Source organism: Apus apus, chromosome 3 (genome assembly GCF_020740795.1).
Source record: "Apus apus isolate bApuApu2 chromosome 3, bApuApu2.pri.cur, whole genome shotgun sequence".
Classification (NCBI taxonomy): Eukaryota; Metazoa; Chordata; class Aves; order Apodiformes; family Apodidae; genus Apus; species Apus apus.
In genome coordinates this window covers 39,476,788-39,494,956 of record NC_067284.1, presented here as the reverse complement: position 1 = coordinate 39,494,956, position 18,169 = coordinate 39,476,788, and the positions used below count along the sequence as shown (strand labels likewise).

Here is an 18,169-nt window from a genome sequence, read left to right as displayed (position 1 = left end):
GAATGCTGCAGTAAAAATGCTGGAGTCAGCTGAAAGTATAGAGGGAATTTAGGTAGGCAGAAGGAGATTACTTGAGTTATTTGACCACAACATGGGGGTTAATACGTCTACTTTTTCAATTACACCATGAGACTTTATACAACCACAAGTGGTAAAGACCTCAGTTGCTTTTTTTCTGCTGAAAGCTGTCAGTTCCAGCGGGCACACCAAACCTGTTCAGTTGTGCTGGAGCTTTGGGGCAGAGTTGAGTCCAAAGGAAAGGAACCAGTTACTGAAGTGCCAACCACCATTCTGCATCACTGGGGCTTCCATCTGGAGATTAATCTGCATGGCCTTGCTTCGCAGGTGAGGTCTGTCATAGTCACAGAAGTGGGCAATGAAGTTTCCAGCAGTGAGGCTTCTCAAAATAACAAAGCAATTTGTTTGAATACTGAGGATATCTTGAGAAACAAGAATAGTGCTTGCCTGTAATTTATTTCATCACATAACTCTCCACGTCACATCTGCATGAAATTCAATTTCTGATTCTGGAGTAACCTTAATTTTTTATAATAAGAAATAACAGTGGAACGTTAGTGTAGTTCCAAAGTGCTGCATTCATGTGCAAAAAACCCCAAACAAGTGCAGTGAAATTATTTTAAAAGATTAAGTAGAAATATTATAAACTTTGACACTACAGCCTCTCTAAGACGAGACTCAAATTTCTATCAAGACTCAATGAAAAAGTTGATATCGAAAGTCTTCCTTCTAGAGACATTTTTTTTATGTAGACAAATATCAAATGGGTCAAAACTGAAATGTTTCTGTTTGGGAAGGCTGCCAGTACTGAGTGGAGCATTCAGACACCTCACGTCCCTGTTTCCCTCTAGGCTGTATCTGTTCCTGTCTCCAGGAGAGACTACTGTGCATTGCAGGAAAAATACTGCAACCAAGTAACGTTGACTTTGTAAGTAAATGGAAGCTTAGAGCACTCAAACTGCAGCTCCTAGGGCAGCAGTAATAGCTAGCAAGCACTCTGAGGTAATTCCCGCTCTCTCCTTTTTTTTTTTTTTTTAACATCTACCTCCGTTCTGTATTTCAGTGAACTCGAATTCTAAGGTTGCCTTTAACTTTCACATACTGGCAGATTTATCTGCTGCATTCTTATCACAAAACACTTAAATATTCATTCTTGTTTTAATTTTAGTGCTGAAAGGCTGTAGTGGGATATGATGATGATGCAGGAATTTGGGTTCAGAAAATGGAAGACTAATGCTTCGTCTGCGTGGAGGGATTTATCAGCTGGGCTCCAAAATGAGCAAAGCCTACTGGAGTATGTTTTAAATTATGTTTCAGTAAATACACAGCCAGGATCTTTGAATGGTTAAGCATACAGCTGGTATCTGATATCTAGAATGTGGCTTGAAATGTTGTTCATTCAGGATGAGAACAGGTATTAAAGATCTGTATTACTACAATGTACACATATATACACATCAGCTGATTCTCTTGTCTGAATTGCCAAAAGAAGAGTAACAGTGCAACATGTTAAAAACGATCTTATGATTACTCCAACTGGGATTTATTACATTTAAGGGAATTTAAGTGAATTACCTGTGCATTCTTTATTTCCCCATGTGCTGGCAGTAGGCAGCCTGTCTCTCCATTGCTGACATTTGACTGATTAATTGGCTCTTTGCTTGATCTGCTTTCCTTTTTTTTTCTGTGTAGTTTATTCTAATGCTTTCCCTTTTTAATGTGGTGTCATCACATTTGCTCAAGGTCTGTGAACTAATATGGATTAAAAGTCAAGCAGCCACAGCTCTAATACATAATTGATCTACCAGTAGGGCACAAAGAACTGATTCTGGTTCCTAGATAGGAAATGCCTTCTTTTTTTTTTTTTTCCTTCACTGATATTCCGAGCTCTTAAATCCATTTTAAATTAAAGTGAATAGGCTACTGGAAACTGACAAATTATCCATGGTAATAAATTATTTAAGAGATTAATTTGATGTTTGAGATGTAATGATTTTTATACACAGATGCAGACACACACCCTATTTGACACATTTTTTATTTTAATGTGGTTGTGTTCACTGGCAGTTGAAAATACCTTGTGTCTTAGCAAACATGCTATGCTTTGGGTCTGTATTTGTCTCTTGCTGTAACCCCACACCCGTTAGTACCTAACAGAAGATTTTACTTGCTTAATTTTATTATTATTTTTTTTAAGAGGTGCAAGAGCTTTGCGACATGCTCTCCAGACACTCTCAACAATTGCATCCCTTTGCGAATGAGCAGGCTGGAAAACGCCATTGTCTACGTGTCTACTTGGCTCTCATTTTGCATCAACTTGTCATACACTGCATTTCCTAGTTGCTGACAAATTACTTTGGACTGTTCAGTTAAGTGGGCATAGGAGCTTGTTTAAGGTTTGTTGTTTAACGATTCTCTCACTGAAGAAAAGAGTTCTGTGTTTTCAGGCTTGTTTTGAGGTACTCATGGTGGTCACAGCAGGGACATTTGCAGCTGTAGCATGAATGACAAGTTGCACGGTTGAATGACTGAGAGCATGTGTGTGCTGGATGGCATGGTGCAGTGGATGGTCCTAATGGATGGGAAGCAAGTGACAGCCAACATGGTGTCTCTTCCTTCTATTAAGTTCATTCAGGCATACCATATGTTATTGTCTCTGTGCTGGGGATTTAATTCTCCTGTTAGCATCAGCCACTTACGTTGGAGTGACAGTAATATAAGAAAGCAGAAAAATTAAGCCTTGCTGTTGAAGAAGGCTGCAAATCAGAAGGTGACCAAGTCAGAAAAGTAGAAAGGAAGGGGAGGGAAGCAGGATCTTTTTGTGCACATTGTTAAGCTGTGCTAGTGTAGTGCATTGGATTTAAGATACTACGATTTGAATAGTATTTTTAACAGTAGAGCAATGTACATATTCCAAACTATAGTTACAAATATTTGAAGATATTACATATGCAACAGCAGTATCTTTTGTTAATGTTATATTGGGAAAAAAGACACTTTCAGATGCAATTGCCCTTTGTTAGGAGGGTAGAGCTTAGAGCATAGCAGTCTCAAGATGGAAACTGAACTTCTCTCTGAGAAGTTTTGTAAATGAATGGAGTCAATCTGAGTGTTGCAGGTTTTCACTGGTCTGTGGGCTGCCTTGACTTGCCCTCTGTGACATTTCTGAAAAGCTTAGGTCCAGGTGGGTGCTGAGCCAGAATGGGGGAGGGGGCAGCTCATTCCTAGCCTTTGGAAACTGAGCCCATTCAGTGCTGTGTAGACAGCTTAGCAGCAGCTACATTTTGTAAATCCTGGTTCAAAGAGAGTGATGCATGAAGCTTCAGGGTTCTTAAGTAAGGTAAGCCTTCATTTAGGTGGAGCAAGCCGTGCACATTTTCAGCAGTCACTTGTGATGAAAATATGAGAGATCTCATCTGTGAGCCAAGCAGCTTGAGTACACTATGTAGGGTAAATATTAACATCTACCTGCAAGTCAGTTTTTTACTTAGTTTTGAGAAATCTGTCATCACATTGGTTGCTTTGGCTGATTATGAACTTCTCAGCTTTGGGAAAGTGTTTCTGGAAAATACCAGCTAAAAAGACCTCATGTAACCTCAGTGTTGTTATATTTTTCATGAGTGTCTGACAGAACTGTGAACTCTTACATGGTTTCCTTATATTCAGAAGGACCCTCCTATGCTTTGATTTGTGTCCATTGCCTCTGGTCCTGCCTTTGAGCACCACTGAAAAAAGCCTGGCTTTGGCTTCTTATGCCCTCCCTTCAGGAATTTATGTACATTGCTAAGATTGTCCTAAGTTTTTTCTCCTCTGTGCTGGACATTCCTGCCTCTGCTTGTATGGGAGATATTCCAAACCCTTAGTCATCTTCAGGTCCTTTGCTGGAGTAACTCCAGTAGGTCCCTGTCTGCTTGGTACTGAGAAGCCCAGCACTGGACCTGGCACTCTGATGATTTCAGAGTTCAGTTATTTTTTTCTGTGGGTATGCAACATGGAATGAGGCTACTGTTATTTTCTCTTGCTGAGAAGAGATTCACATGGGTTCCACTTCTGTCTTAGCAAGAAGAGGTTTGCATTTCTGATTTTGATCTTCCAACTGCTTGGATATGAATTTTTAAGAGTTCCAAAAGTGTGATTTTAGGATAGACTCTATTGTCACATTATCTGCACATACTGATAGCATGATAAACTTACTAGATTTGTCCTACATATGATAAAATGAATAATTATTTGCTCAGTTGTTGTGAATCTCCTTTTTTTTACTGACAGGGTTTCCTCCGTAGCAGCTACCACAGGGACAGACATCCTTATGTAGCTTTGAAAAGACAGAGGACTGAAATTAGAATTCAACAACAGTGATGTACGAACCTTCAGAGTAATAACCAGAATGACAGTTTTCCCTCAAACAATATTGAAATTCGTTGGGTTCCCAGGAGTGTTTTATGTGTGTGTATCACCAGCAGTAGTTTAACGGTACAGAAGAGAGAAGCTGAGGTGGAGTTACCTTGTAGAAAACAGTATCTTTTCAAGCACCTTTGTAAAGTTAAAACGTAGCTGAGCAGTTCAGAATGAGGCTTTCTTGAAGCTGAAAGGATAAAGTAAATCTCAAATCTGTACTGTGACAAAGACATTTGAACACTTTTTGGAACTGGAAATAGTTTTGTACTGCTGGGAACTGACCTCTTGAAAATTTGTATGCTGTATAGTCCATGATTCGTCTACTTTTAATAAAATATACTTACCGATGGATCTCAAGTCAGTCATTCAATTTCCCCAGTAATTTAAAGCTTAATTATGCTGCATTCTAGGTCTCGATGGCTGTCTTCAGCTGATTTTTCTTAAACCACTATCTCTCCAATTTTATAGTTCTGTTCAATTCTCATGCCTCTTATTTGCATAGAGTGACAGTGATGGAGATAGATTCCTCGTGGTATTAGGAAACATATGTATCATAAAATAACTCTTGAATCACTGCAGTTTTCTATCTATTATTATATATTGAACTGATAAAGTAATAATCCAATTTTAACGCATACTGTGTGAAACCGAGTTGCGTTTTTCTTTGGATAATAAAATTGTAGGCAGCAGTTCAGAAGTTCTTCATTTCCATGGAAAAAAGTGAATACTCTGGTTTGAGAACTGGTATCTTTTAACCTAGTAACTTGTAGGCCCTGTAAAACTATTCAGTGTTGTTTGAAAGCTGCCACAACAAGGAAGCCTGCATTTTTACCTCTGTGAAGTCTTATCCATCTGCAGACCTGTGCACCTTGTTGTCTGTCAGGTTTACTGATACACCATTCAGGATAGTCAGTTTGATGTTGCCTCTTGCAAATTTTGACTGAACCCAATCTGGACTTAAAAATCCATAGGCTGGCACTGGCTCTTCTGGAAAATCATCAGTTGGGATGATATTCAGAAATTATATAGAAGATTCAAACCTGTCTACCACTTTCCAGTCGTTATAACTGTGTTCATGGTGAACTTTTTCTTGTTTCTTTGGGTGTCAGCATTGTCCTTTGTTTTGAAAGGGTCTTTCCTCACCTCTCATTTATTTCCCTAATGTGTTTATAGATAGCATCTGCCTTCCAGTATTTGTCTTCATAAACAAAACAATCCAAATACTTTTAGACTCCACAAATACACTTTTCAGTTTCTTTATCATTTTACCATACTGCTGGATATGGTCATTCCTTGAGCACATGTGTTCAGTCTTGACACACAAGTTACTTTGTTTTGAGCCCTTGCAGTTACCCTTGTCATGGATGGATGCCTGTGGGAAGCTTGGTATTAGGAATGCCTCGTTCTTTCATACCTTCAGTAAAGTTACAGTTTGGGAGCAAGACTTGGGTTTCTTTTCCTGATGTGGACAGTTCTTGGTTTCTCTGGTAATTCAACTCTTGTGATACTAAGGAAATGAAATATTCTAACCAGAGCTTTTATTTCTCTGATTTTCCCAAGTTTCATCTTTAAAATGCTAAAAAATAAGTATAGTCATGCTGCATCTTGCATCAGACAGAATGTTTCAATGTCTTTCTAGTGGAGCTTTCCATTATGAAGATACTATTTAGATTAATCATAGTGATTTTTGTTTTCTCCATGAAGTGCTTAAAAGGCATTTTGTTTTAGACTTATGTGAAGAAAAAGAACAGTTTCCCACAGAGACTTCAGTTTATTACCTTCAGGAATAACTCTTAAGTTGTATTTAAGATACTAACAATTTAGTATGCTATTTTTGAAAGCATAATTTTTGTCATTAAGATACAATTTTCACAGTTTTGACTCTGTAGCCTCTTGCTGCCTGCAGATGCTATGGCCTGAGTTTATCACAGCCCTCAAGAACAGCCTGAAGTAAGTGTGTGAGTGTGTTCATGATATTTGTCTAGACAGTCCTTTGAAGGATGCCTCCTGACTGTGCAAAAACAGTTTCCCTGCCCATAAGGACAGCTTGCCCCCAAACATGACCCCAGAGGATATGTGCCCAAGCACTCTCACAGTGTTAATGTGTGGCAAGGTATGTTCAGATGGGCTGTTTGCAGGTGATGTACAGCATGCTTGTGAGGTCCTGATGTGGCTGGGCTGCCAGTGCATCTTTGGGCAAACAGTGGTTCCCAGCAGTTTCTAAGAGCCCACTTTTAAGAGCTGTGCAAACACAGCTGACCAGTACTGTTTTCATCTAGGGGAGCTAACTCTTTAAAAGTAGACTTCAGAAGTTTAAATGTAGACATAATACCCAAGGAGTGGAAAATATTGTGGGCTTTAAGAAGTTCTTTAATTTTTTGCATTTGGTAAAGATGGAAAATGTGGGTAATTTTTATTATCTCTATGGTAACAGTTCTGACACCACTAAGAAGACCCACACTGGAATTTGGCACTTAGCTCTCTTAGGTACGGTTGAAAATGTCCTGTACTAATCTTGCTGTTATTACATGTGCTGGAAGGGTTTCTACTTGCCACAGTGGAGAGCAAGTAGAAACCTTGCTTCCTAGCATGTGCTGAGGGCAGGAGCAGGCAACAGCAGCTGTATTCTTGGCAAGGAAGCTTTTGGGGATAGGTCATATAAATTATGCAAAGTAGGGAGGTAAAACTGCTGTGCTGTGAGTGAGTGAAACTGTCTCATTGGAGATGGAAACCCGGTTGGCTTGGGGTCACTCTCCAGTGCCATCTTACAAATGTTATAGGTCAGTTACTGCCCTGCTCTGGTAGTCTCCCCGTCCTACAAACAGTGGTGTAGTAGTATGTTTTCCTTGGCAACCCATTATTAATTGTCACTTGTAAACCTTGTGTTACAAGGGCTGTGGTCCCTAATAATATTTACCTGCTTGCCTGTGTCTGTAGAGTGGCCATTTCCCAGACAGTGTTCATCAGAGACATGGCTTAGGTTGTGTTCTGCTGCATAAGCAGAGGTTATTGTGAATGCTAAAAAAATCCACATGCTGTGTATATATAATGAGTTATTTTTATTGGTTTGGTAATACCCCATCAGATGTATTGCTTTTGCACAGCTTGCTTTGTGGCTGATCTCCATTTCTTACTGTTTTCTGGCATGAGATCTCTTTTACTTAGAATTCGTATGATGCATGGGCTACAGGCTTTTCTGTTGAAGGGCAATGTCTACAGAGGCAGTTGCATCTGGCACCATGCTTGTGACTTAATCTATGTAAAAACCCATAAAAATCAGTGATTTGGAAGAAATTCCTACCTGCTGTTGGTGTAGGATGGCCATCTGTCTGGCAAGTCCCCATGCAGAAATCAGGTATATCTGAGAAGAGTCAGACAAGCTTCTGACACCTGTTTCTCCAGCAGCTGTAGTTGCTTATTCTGCTTTCATATTTTATCACCAGGGACTGTTGAGATTGGGTTTTGGGTCTGCATTCAGCAGCTTTTGAATTCTAGTCCCAACACTGTACAATTCTAACCGTATCACCCTTTCTCTCTTTCTGGGCCCAAATTTTGGGGGTTCCTAATTACACCTTAGGAAGTGCTCTTGAATTTGGACACCTCAGTTCAGTCACAGAAATTGATAAATACCCAACTTCTTTAGTCATTTGTGGAAAATGCCTTTATAATTGCTGAAAAACTGAGGCAAATTTACTTTTAATATTAAATAGCATCTTCTGTTTGAGAATCATTCCACATATATTCATGCTTCTCCATGTAAATTGATTCCAAGATGCAGAAGAAGTTAGTGCAAGTGTCAGAAGTGGTACTTTGTACTCCTTTTACTTGCTAGAAATTTCATATTTTCATAAATGAGTACTGACAAGCCATCCATTTTGAACCCACAGTAGAATACAAATATCTGTTTGCCTGTTGAGATCTTCTCATTCACAAATTGTCCTCAGTTTCTGTGTGAGACATCTTTTGAGCAACAAAGAACAAACATTTCATATCTTGGCCTGTGTAAGTTTTGAGGCACTTTTATTAATTTAAAAGCTTATGAAATCATGCAAGAAGGCATGCAGCCAAGAATGGCTGGTTTGCTTTACTGTCTTCCATAGTGCCTGTATTATAAAAAAATTGTTTGACCCCCACAAGGTGTATCATAGTTACCATTCCAGTGTAAACCCTGAAGATATCTTCAAAGATACCTAGATGAAACTAGCAAAAGATGTTTTCTGCAGCCCTAGTATATGCTTTTTGTGCATGGTTCATGGCATGCTGCACTGCACTTCTTTGTTGGAGCAGCAGCCATGGCAAACCAAATAAACTCAGCCTTCTCTAGATGAATGGTTATCTCCTGCAACTAAAGGTTAAGGTGTCATCCAATGATTTATGCTTCTTAATGGATTTGTTGGATTGCTGTGATAGAGACATAATTTACTACCTTTTTTACATCAGTTGTGTTCTCAAAATGGTATTTGGGGATTTATGATATTGAACAGGGTTAATTATATGTCAAGTCATCAACCATCCTGTTTGACATTTAGTCAGCACTGACAGGAACTAGGTAGGCATTTAGCAAGATGAGGCTTCTATAGCAGTCTTTCAATATGCTTTATTTCAAGGCAGTTGTTTATAAAATGTTTCTGAAGAAAATATGTAAAATAGACTTTTAATTGCATTGACTGTTGTGCTTTGTCCAGCCAGATATTAGCGGAGCTGTTATCCTCCCTGTAGAATATTGTTATGGCATTGCCTCCTTGGTGGAAAATAGTTAATCTGGTAATCTACCAAGTTTGGAGGTGAGTGGGACCCTGATGTGAAGATTTCCTGGCTTAGCAGTGCCTGCCAGTATTTGAATGGTATTTTTGAGAGGAGCAAGTGACTTCTTCAGGCTTCATTATTCTCATAGCTCTGTACACATTTGCAGAACTAAGGCAGTTGCTTAGCACATGTACTTTTTCAAAGGATATTCCTATTTGGAAACATTTCATTAAAGGTTTCCTTCATACAGTTCCTGCCTTCCTTATCTGTCAGATCTTAATTGGTTGCTATAGCTTATGATTTTTTTTCTTGACCATTTTTACTGTGTACTTTATGACCTTAAATAAGTATGCTTGACACGCTGCTTTGTGGATTATAGCTAGACTGTTAGATGCTTCTGTATGGCCTGCTGTTTTGTCTCCAGAGGAGGCAAAATGTCTGTTTTCAGAGTGCCCTGTCTAACCATTGCCTCCTTTTGAGCTTCTGATCCCACTAACACAGACCTGAAGCTGCCCTTACTACATCCATACAGGAGGAGCTGTAGCTGGGAAGCGTGTCCTTGTTTGTACCTCTGTTGTCAAATGGAAGATGCTGCTGCTGTGAGGAACATGGTTTTGATCTAAGTGGCTACTGTGGCTGCCTAGAGTGGACCACCTGTAGAAGAGTTCAGATAAGAACCGTTAATTGACGAAGTCTGTATACCTAAACACCAAGAAGTTTCTGACATAACCTGTGAAAACAAAAGGGAACAAGCATCATTTTACAAGCCGGTTGACATATATTTGAGCATATGACAACCAGGCAAAGACAAAATGAGGACATGCAATGGATTTGGCAATAGTCTTCCAGGACAGAGTGACTGCCCTCTTCAAACTGCCAAACCCTCTGGCATATTCTCTTGATTTAGAAATGGAAAATGCAGATCAGGATCTTTTCTAGTGAGTTGTCTGCCCCTTACATTTCTCAGTAAGAAAAAAGAAGTCATTACTTCAACAGATATTCTGTCCTTACATTTAAGATCCCAGAAGGCCTCTGACTATGTGACAAGAATTACTGTCATGGATATTGCATAACAGTTATGCGTAATGTTTAATGCATTCTCAGTTTTACAAGATATGGATAATACTTGAGACATTTTAGGTAGTAATTTAGATTTACACTTTCTTCTTAAGTTGGAAACAAAAGGGACATTTCTAGTGCTCCTCAATGACACTGGAAGAATCAAGATGGTTACTATTAAAATGAATAAAAACTGAAGAAGTGGAAAAGAGAAAAATATATTGGGTAGATGGCTTATGGACAAATCGTAAATGTTTAAAGCATTTCTGGATGTTAGAAAATGCCATGCCTTTATTTGAATACCATAGCTGTCTCAGCATGCTTCCTCACTGCTCTACTCAGGGTGTGATGCTGCTTGGTGCAGAAGGCTGGAACTCAGCTAACTGAGGAGGAAATAGTTTTGAAGAATGTTTCTTCTTGTTTACCCCTTATTATTAAAATTAAAGCATTTAGCATAATAAATAAATACTTACTGTGTGTGCAACTTCTGTTAGGAGTCAACTCACATTGTATGTATTTGTTTTGTGCCATACAGGACAGTTTTCCAGCTCGGTTTGGAGGAATACATTTCGTCAATCAACCGTGGTATATCCATGCCCTCTACACAGTTATACGGCCCTTTTTAAAGGAGAAGACGCGAAAAAGGGTATTCTTCTGTTCATTTGTCCATTATCTGGCAGTTGTAGTAGAAGATTCTTCACTATAAGGGTGGTGAGGAACTGGAATGGGTTGCCCAGGGAGGTTGTTGATGCCCCATCCCTGGAGGTTTTTAGGACCAAGCTGGACAAGGTTTTGTGCAACCTGGTCTAGTGGTAGGGTTCCCTGTTCATGGCAGGGGAGTTGGAACTTGATGATCTTTAAGGTCCCTTCCAACCTTAATGATTCTATGATTCTATGATTCTAAGATGTTTATACTTTAATAAAGTAGATATACATAATATACCAGCTTGCTATTGGTGGAAAGTAGTTAAATACATCTGCATTGTAAAGAATGTCAGTAGCTGTTTTAGAAATTTATACAGTGTTACCCTTTAAGGACACAGTCAAGCGGTGCACTTAAGTGTATTTTAAAATGTAAGCATATGCTTTCCTCTGGGTTATATTAGAATATTGTTAACATTACAGTTTCTATTAAGATTCTATTCAATTTAATTCTATTTAATTTCTATTAAAGTTATTTGTGGCTTTATTTTAAAAACAGAGGTAGTGAGTACAAATTCCTTTCCTAGTATGATTTCCTTGACGTTAGCATGAACTATAATACACAGCTGGTATATAGCAATTTGTGAATATTGATTTGAATGAAAGCCAAGGAAAGGGAACTTGTGTGCATGCATCTGTGCATAACCATGAGCAGTGTCTGAGATGCTGCTGAATTTGCAGCATTAGCTTCAGTGCAATTAAGTTAGAGCTTGGGGGTAGCAGTATGTAGAATGATACCATTTATACAACAGGAAATTTGTCATCCAGGAAAACACAATCAGCAGCAGGTACAAAGCTACTACAAAGAACATGATGATCTTTTTAATTTATTTTAATGGGATCAGCTCTCTAAGCAACTTTGTATTTTCTGTCCTCAAACACAGCATACAAGACCACAATGATCCTTGGTGTTTAGCTCTTTTTAACTGACAGGTTATGCTTTGGAGGCCTCTGTTATTCACAGATTTTGAACTATAGATTACAAAGCTTTTAATATAATATCTGTTATAAATATGCAAATTAAAACCCATTTTGCAGGATTCAGTTGCACCATTGACTACAGCTTCAACAAAGAACATTTTAGAGGCAGATATGTTTGAGGCCTTTTTAAATCAAGTGCTGTGTGTGCATAACCAGGAAGTAAAGTGCAGCTCACGGGGGTGTTACAGCATTAATAGTAAGTGACAAGGCAGTTGAACATGGATGCTTATCACTTAGTATCTAAATTTTTTATTTAGACACCTAAATCAGTGGCATATATTTTCAGAAATGCTGACCTTTTACAACTCTTCTTGTCAATACCTAGAAGAAGCAGTCAAGTGGTTAAATATTGATTTAGGATCCAAAATTTAGTGTCAAAATGTGAAAGTTATGCCAGTATGTACAATTTAAAATCAGGACAAGAGACAGAACAAATGGATGTGAAAAAAACCCCAAACCAAACAGAGTTATCTCCAGAATTTTATCAGGCTTGTTATTTGTCTGCAGTGTTTATCATGAATTATTTTGTATTTTTTAAAAATATGTCTGGTAGATTTGCAACTGATACCTATATTCAGATCAATGTAGTATTAGGCATGTACAAAATCAATTGCTAAAAAGTGAAACATTCAGTTGGAAAGGCAGCATAAAACAAGTTACTTTTGCCATTAATATTTGTTCTTTCACAGAAGGAAAAATTCCTTTCTGAGACTGAAGAACATTACTGAGTTTACATGGTCTTTGTGGCACATGGTTGGTGCCAGATGGTGCTTTCTTAGATGTTGCCCAGGAACAATTTGGAGATAGCACGGACTAGTGAGCAGTGCGGATGAGGCAAACTTGTTCTGGAGATGAAAGTCGTAGTATGGAGGTGAACTGTGCCATCGCACTTGCTCCTAGTTCCAAAGAGTGAATCCTGACCCATCTTACTTGGTAGTCTAGGAACAGCTGCTGTAAGCTGACTGTGTAGCCATGTGCAAGAACAGGCATTTCCTCCCAGTGGAAGGTCTGCAGGTCACTAGTATCTATGGGAGAAGGCTGTCCAAATCCAGAAGTGCTCTGTTTCTAGTGCTTGTCATTCACATGATCCAGATCTCTGAGGAGAAGCAATAAGATTAAATATAAACATAAATGCAAGTATTCATATACATTTATATAAAAGTAAAGCATATCTGAAAATAAATGTCTGCCAAAAAACCGATGGAAAATATCAAGTATTTCATCAACTATTCCCTCATTGTTGTCACAGAAATTATTGTACTGTTATTAATTACTTCATATATTGTCAAGTATGCATCCTAGTTACTAATACCACCATATCATGACAGAAAATCTTTCCAGTGGAGTTTTCATTACACTGCACTATTGATCTTATTTTAGAACTCATGGCTGGATGTTGAAAGTCAATGCTTATTCCTTGATGTATGTGGTGAATATTAATTATATTTATTATGTATGTTCTTAATATATTCACTTAAATCACAGAATTAGGAAAGCAAATAACAAGAGATAGGCAGTCAGTCTGTCTAATCTTCAGTCCATCTGTCCACCTGACAACAGTTCTTACCCTCCTTAGACCCCTTTTCCTGTAAACATTTAAGGTCATTTATGCTTTAATCACTTTGTAGCTTTGTATACATAGTAGGACCACGCTTGAGGTGGAGACAATGTTTGTGTTGGTGGCCATCAGTATTGGCCCAATGCAGCTAGAACATTGGAACAGTACAATATCCTCTTGTAACAAAGATGTAATTTGGGCTTTGATGATTTTTGTGATACTGTTTTTTTTTTACCTGCATGTGCACATACAGATATTCCTGCATGGTAATAACCTCAACAGCCTGCATCAGCTAATACACCCTGAGATCTTGCCATCAGAGTTTGGTGGAATGTTGCCCCCCTATGACATGGGGACATGGGCAAGAACACTGCTCGACCATGAATATGATGATGACAGTGAATGCAATGTGGACTCCTACAACACTCCTTCAAAGGATATAGAGAAGGACCTCTCTCCCAAGTCCATGAAAAGGTGAGTTAAAGATACTGTGGTCTTCTAATATTGCCATAAGGTTAACATTTGCCTTCTTTCTCTTTTATGAAGCTGCAGGTAGTTCCCTCAATTTATTGTATATTTTTTTCCTTTCTGAAGATCACTGTTGGTTATAGACCATAGTGTTGATTATTACCCATGTGAGCTGTGAGCTCAGTAAAGCTAATTATTTCCATGGTACCAGATAGGTAGTGTATACAGGACTGTGTTTGGAATAAGCTGGTATCCAACCCCAGCCTACAGGAGGTACTAGAGAGACAGCGCTAGCTGGAGTGAGCCTTGGTGCAGAGGATAAAGTAGGTCCAATTATCCAGCTGGGTGGTGATAGTAACTCTTACCTTCCTCCATCCCATAGCCCAGTGCCTGGTATCCACTATCCTATCGGTGCTAGGACATTTGCAGCACCTGAACTGTCAGTCAAAGTGACTGCACACGAAATAAGAAAAAGTAATGTGGAGAACCAGGACAAAAAACAATGCCAGTCATTATGTTTGCATCTGGTAAATAACCTGGCATTCTGAGATTGTTCTCTTTGAGAAGATACACTATAATCACCTGCTGCATTTTTCCATTCAATATAAAGCATAAGGAGAGATTAGTTACCTCTTCAGTAACTATGGAAGCAGTGAGGGGATTTACCTGGGAAGGGTAGACCTGGCTCAACCTTGCCAGGGCAGTAAAACAGAAAGGGGAAAGATTACAGCAGGGTGATAGAAACAGTTGAGCAGGGCACCAAAAGTCAGAGTGCAGCTCCTAAGGGGTAGGCCTAGCAATGAATCAGAAGAGAACAAACGGGGCAGAAAACAATATGTAAAGTCATTATATTAAGTTAGAATATGCTAAGCAGAGAATTCAGTTTCAGGAGATGGCATTTGATACAAAAGGGAAAGAGACTCTGGAAGCAGATCAAACAGGATAAAATATTTTCAGACTCCTCAGCCAGGAAGATAATTTTGTCTGCAAAATGTTACTTAGACTGGGGAGGACAGTACTTTTTGAAGAGAGATATTTTGGAGGAAATAGAAAGGAGACAACAGGAGATTGCCCTAGGAATAAAGAAGGGGAAAAAAAACAACAGTGAGGTTTAATGATTTTGTGTTGAAAAAAAACCTACAGTGCCTTGAACGTGGGAAATAGCAAGAGACTGGGTGAACTAGGATAAGGCTAAGTTAAAAAAGATCCTAAAGCCATGTGACAAAGATGCAGTTAGCACAAGTAATGGAGAAAATGGGACAGGAAAGAGCTGGAGGAAAGGGAAAGGTAAGCAACACATTTATATATTATTTGCATGTAATACAAGAAATAAGAGACAATAGAGAAGCTGTCTTAGAGAGAAGGGTGGAATTCAGGAGCTGAAATACAGAAGTCTTACTGTTGCAAAATGAAGTTATAAGAGTAAATAGCTTCATCCAAAGATGGAACTAAACACATGAGAAGGGCTGGGACAAGGCCCTTTGGAGCAGACTATTCCAGACTATCCTGGGCAAGCACATTATTAAATGGAAATGCAGTGAATTGACCATATTTTTCATTCTTTGTCCAAGAATGCTTTCTCATGCTTACCTGTTTTATTTTGATTTAACTTGTGTTTGAAAAATCCTTCATATAGAATTACAGTTCTTCAAATTGGCATTCTTTCAGTCTGGGCTAGCTGACCTACTGCAGAAAATAAGCATGTAGAAATTTGTATCTACATAATATTGAGCTGATATTTCCTCCACTTCTTAGCATTCTCTTTATTTAGTGTGTCTGCAGCACCTCCTGGAATACTTCTTCCCTGTTGCTGGATATGGAAAGTATCAAGTGGACTTATTGTGCTAGTACCATGTTGAAGGACGTGGTAGTAAGATGAACAAAATGTTCCAGGACTTTGTTGTATTAAGTACACAGACTGTGTTAAAACAAAAGTAGAAAAGGTAAAACAGATTATTTCATGAAAAAGTAAATTTAAATGGAAATTGGCACCTGATGGATTCTTTCTCTTAGTTTAAAACCATACTCAGTGGGGTAAGTTAGTGCAGAAAAAAATTTTAATATATAAAAAAACATGGCAGGAAGTCAATTAAAAGTACTTAACCTCTTCAAACAAATTTCACAAGCATCTAGCAGATCTCCAACAATTATCTTGTTTAATTTATCTTGCTATTTTAAAATTAGCGCATTGCTATGACAGAATTTCCTTCTTAAACCAAAATCCTGCTGAGAATTCATTTTTTGTTACTAATTTTTGCCCCAGCATGAACCAGTGACATTCCTCCAGATCTCCTTGAACTTCTGGTGAATTGGATGACCTCTACTTGAAAGGAAGGCTGATCACGGGGAGGGTGATGGAGATAAAGAGGAATTAATCTCACCTGTCACACAGACCTCTGGGGAGCATGTGTTCACATCAGGTGGCACAATGGCAGTTGTTTCAGGAGTCATGGTTAGCCTGTAACTGTGTCCACCCATGGCTGAGGGACCCAGCTAGAGACCTCCATCCTCTCCTCAGCTGACCCTGCTTGGCAGATGTCTGTGTTGATCAGCTTTGCAAAGTATCTGTGTGTGGCTTTGGCTCCTCAACTCTGCAGTGGGGCTTTGTAATGCACCTCTATTCTACTGGGCATTGTAAGAATTTATTCAGTAACATCCGTAAAGTTACTGGAGAGATGTAGAAAGAAAATGCTGTAGACTTAGAGTGACATTTTTCCTTCTGCATACCTTCGTTTGTGAATTGCTGCTGAACAGAACGTGACAGTCAATGTTGATTTAAAATGGAATGAAAATTATTTCTCCTTCTTCAAGGTGTTTAGGCTCCTCAGCTTACAAGCCCTAGATCAGGGCTTGTGCAGTTTCATTTGTGTATCTGCCTTGGCATCAGAGAGTTTGGAGGCCCTGGGAATTTGTGTCCAGAACTGCCTCTGTGTGAATTTGAGGCCAGGTTTGCAGCCTTTTCAGCTCCCCTTCGGTTCCCCAGATGAGAACTGGAAACCTTGGCTGCTCAGACATTGGCAGCCTAGGAAAAGGCTCAATTTCCTATTAATACTTACATTCAGTTGGGAATCCTTTGAAATTAGTATGCTTCCACAGCTTTTTTTTTATCTTGATGAACTGGATTATCCAGGAGTGCAGCAAATGTTCAATCAGCTTTGCATTGCCATGGTACCTCGTGAAGATTTTAAAATAGCGTTTTTAATTCAGTGGTTTAGTTTTCTGCCTGAGGAACTGACCAGCATTCTAGATGAGGGTTATTGTACAGTTGTAATTAGTTTTTTTAAAATTATGTTTATCACAAGAGAGACCATCAGATTTTTAAAGCTAATTTTCTTTCTTTTAGCATTTTCTTGTGTTTTTGAAGGTCCAGTTCTGGGCCCCTCACTTCAAGAAAGATAGTGAGTGCTGGAGTGGGTCCAGAGGAGAGCAATGAGGGTGGTGAAGGGACTAGAGGGAAAGTCTTATGAGGAGAGTCTGAGGGAGCCAGGATTATTTAGCCTGAAGGAGATTCAGGGGGGACCTTGTCACTGTCTACAACTAGCTGAAAGGGAGGTTGTAGTCAGGTGCGTCCGGGCTCTTCTCCCAGGCAACTAGTGGCAGAAAGAGAGGGCATGGTCTGAAGCTGCACCAGAGGAGGTTTAGGTTGGATATTAGGAAGCATTTCCTCATGGAAAGGGTAATCAGACATTGGAATGGACTACCCAGGGAAGTGGTGGAGTCACCATCCCTGGATGTGTTTAAGGAAAGACTGGATGTGTCACTTAGTGCCATGGTCTAGCGGATGTGCTGGTGTTAGGCCATAGGTTGGCCTAGATGATCTCAAAGGTCTTTTCCAGCCTCAATAATTCTGTGATTCTGTCTCCTGCCATCAGCCCCTTTTGTTGTTTTCAGGGGATGATGCCAGTTTGTAAGAGTGGGGGATTGACTGTACATTTATCTTAGGAGAGGTCAGAATTTATAAAGGTTTTTCTCTGTGCTGTAGCCCCCCAAGTGAGCAAATCTGCAGCAAGGCTGCTATCACAGTGTGCTTCTACGGGTCACAAATAGATGCCTACGTTGTAGAAATGTACACATGTTCTAGCCATCTCAAATCTACAGAAACAAAGAGAAAAGGCATTTCTAGAATGAGTTTAATCTCACTAAAGGAAATATCTAATGAGAGTTGCTTTTACTGCACCACGGAAGTGTCTGCTTTTTGACAAGCTGAGACATAGGTGATGCAAGACCCCATCTTAACAC

General features: G+C 39.2%; 1 protein-coding gene across 1 annotated transcript in view; it reads left to right on the top strand.

Annotated features, from left to right (window-relative positions):
- Window positions 1-18,169, top strand: part of CLVS2 (clavesin 2) — a 57,264-nt gene that overhangs the window by 30,184 nt on the left and 8,911 nt on the right. Inside the window, exons 3-4 of the mRNA XM_051615512.1 lie at window positions 10,757-10,867; window positions 13,716-13,936. Coding sequence (XP_051471472.1) covers window positions 10,757-10,867; window positions 13,716-13,936 — 332 coding nt within the window. The remainder of the gene's footprint in view (window positions 1-10,756; window positions 10,868-13,715; window positions 13,937-18,169) is intronic.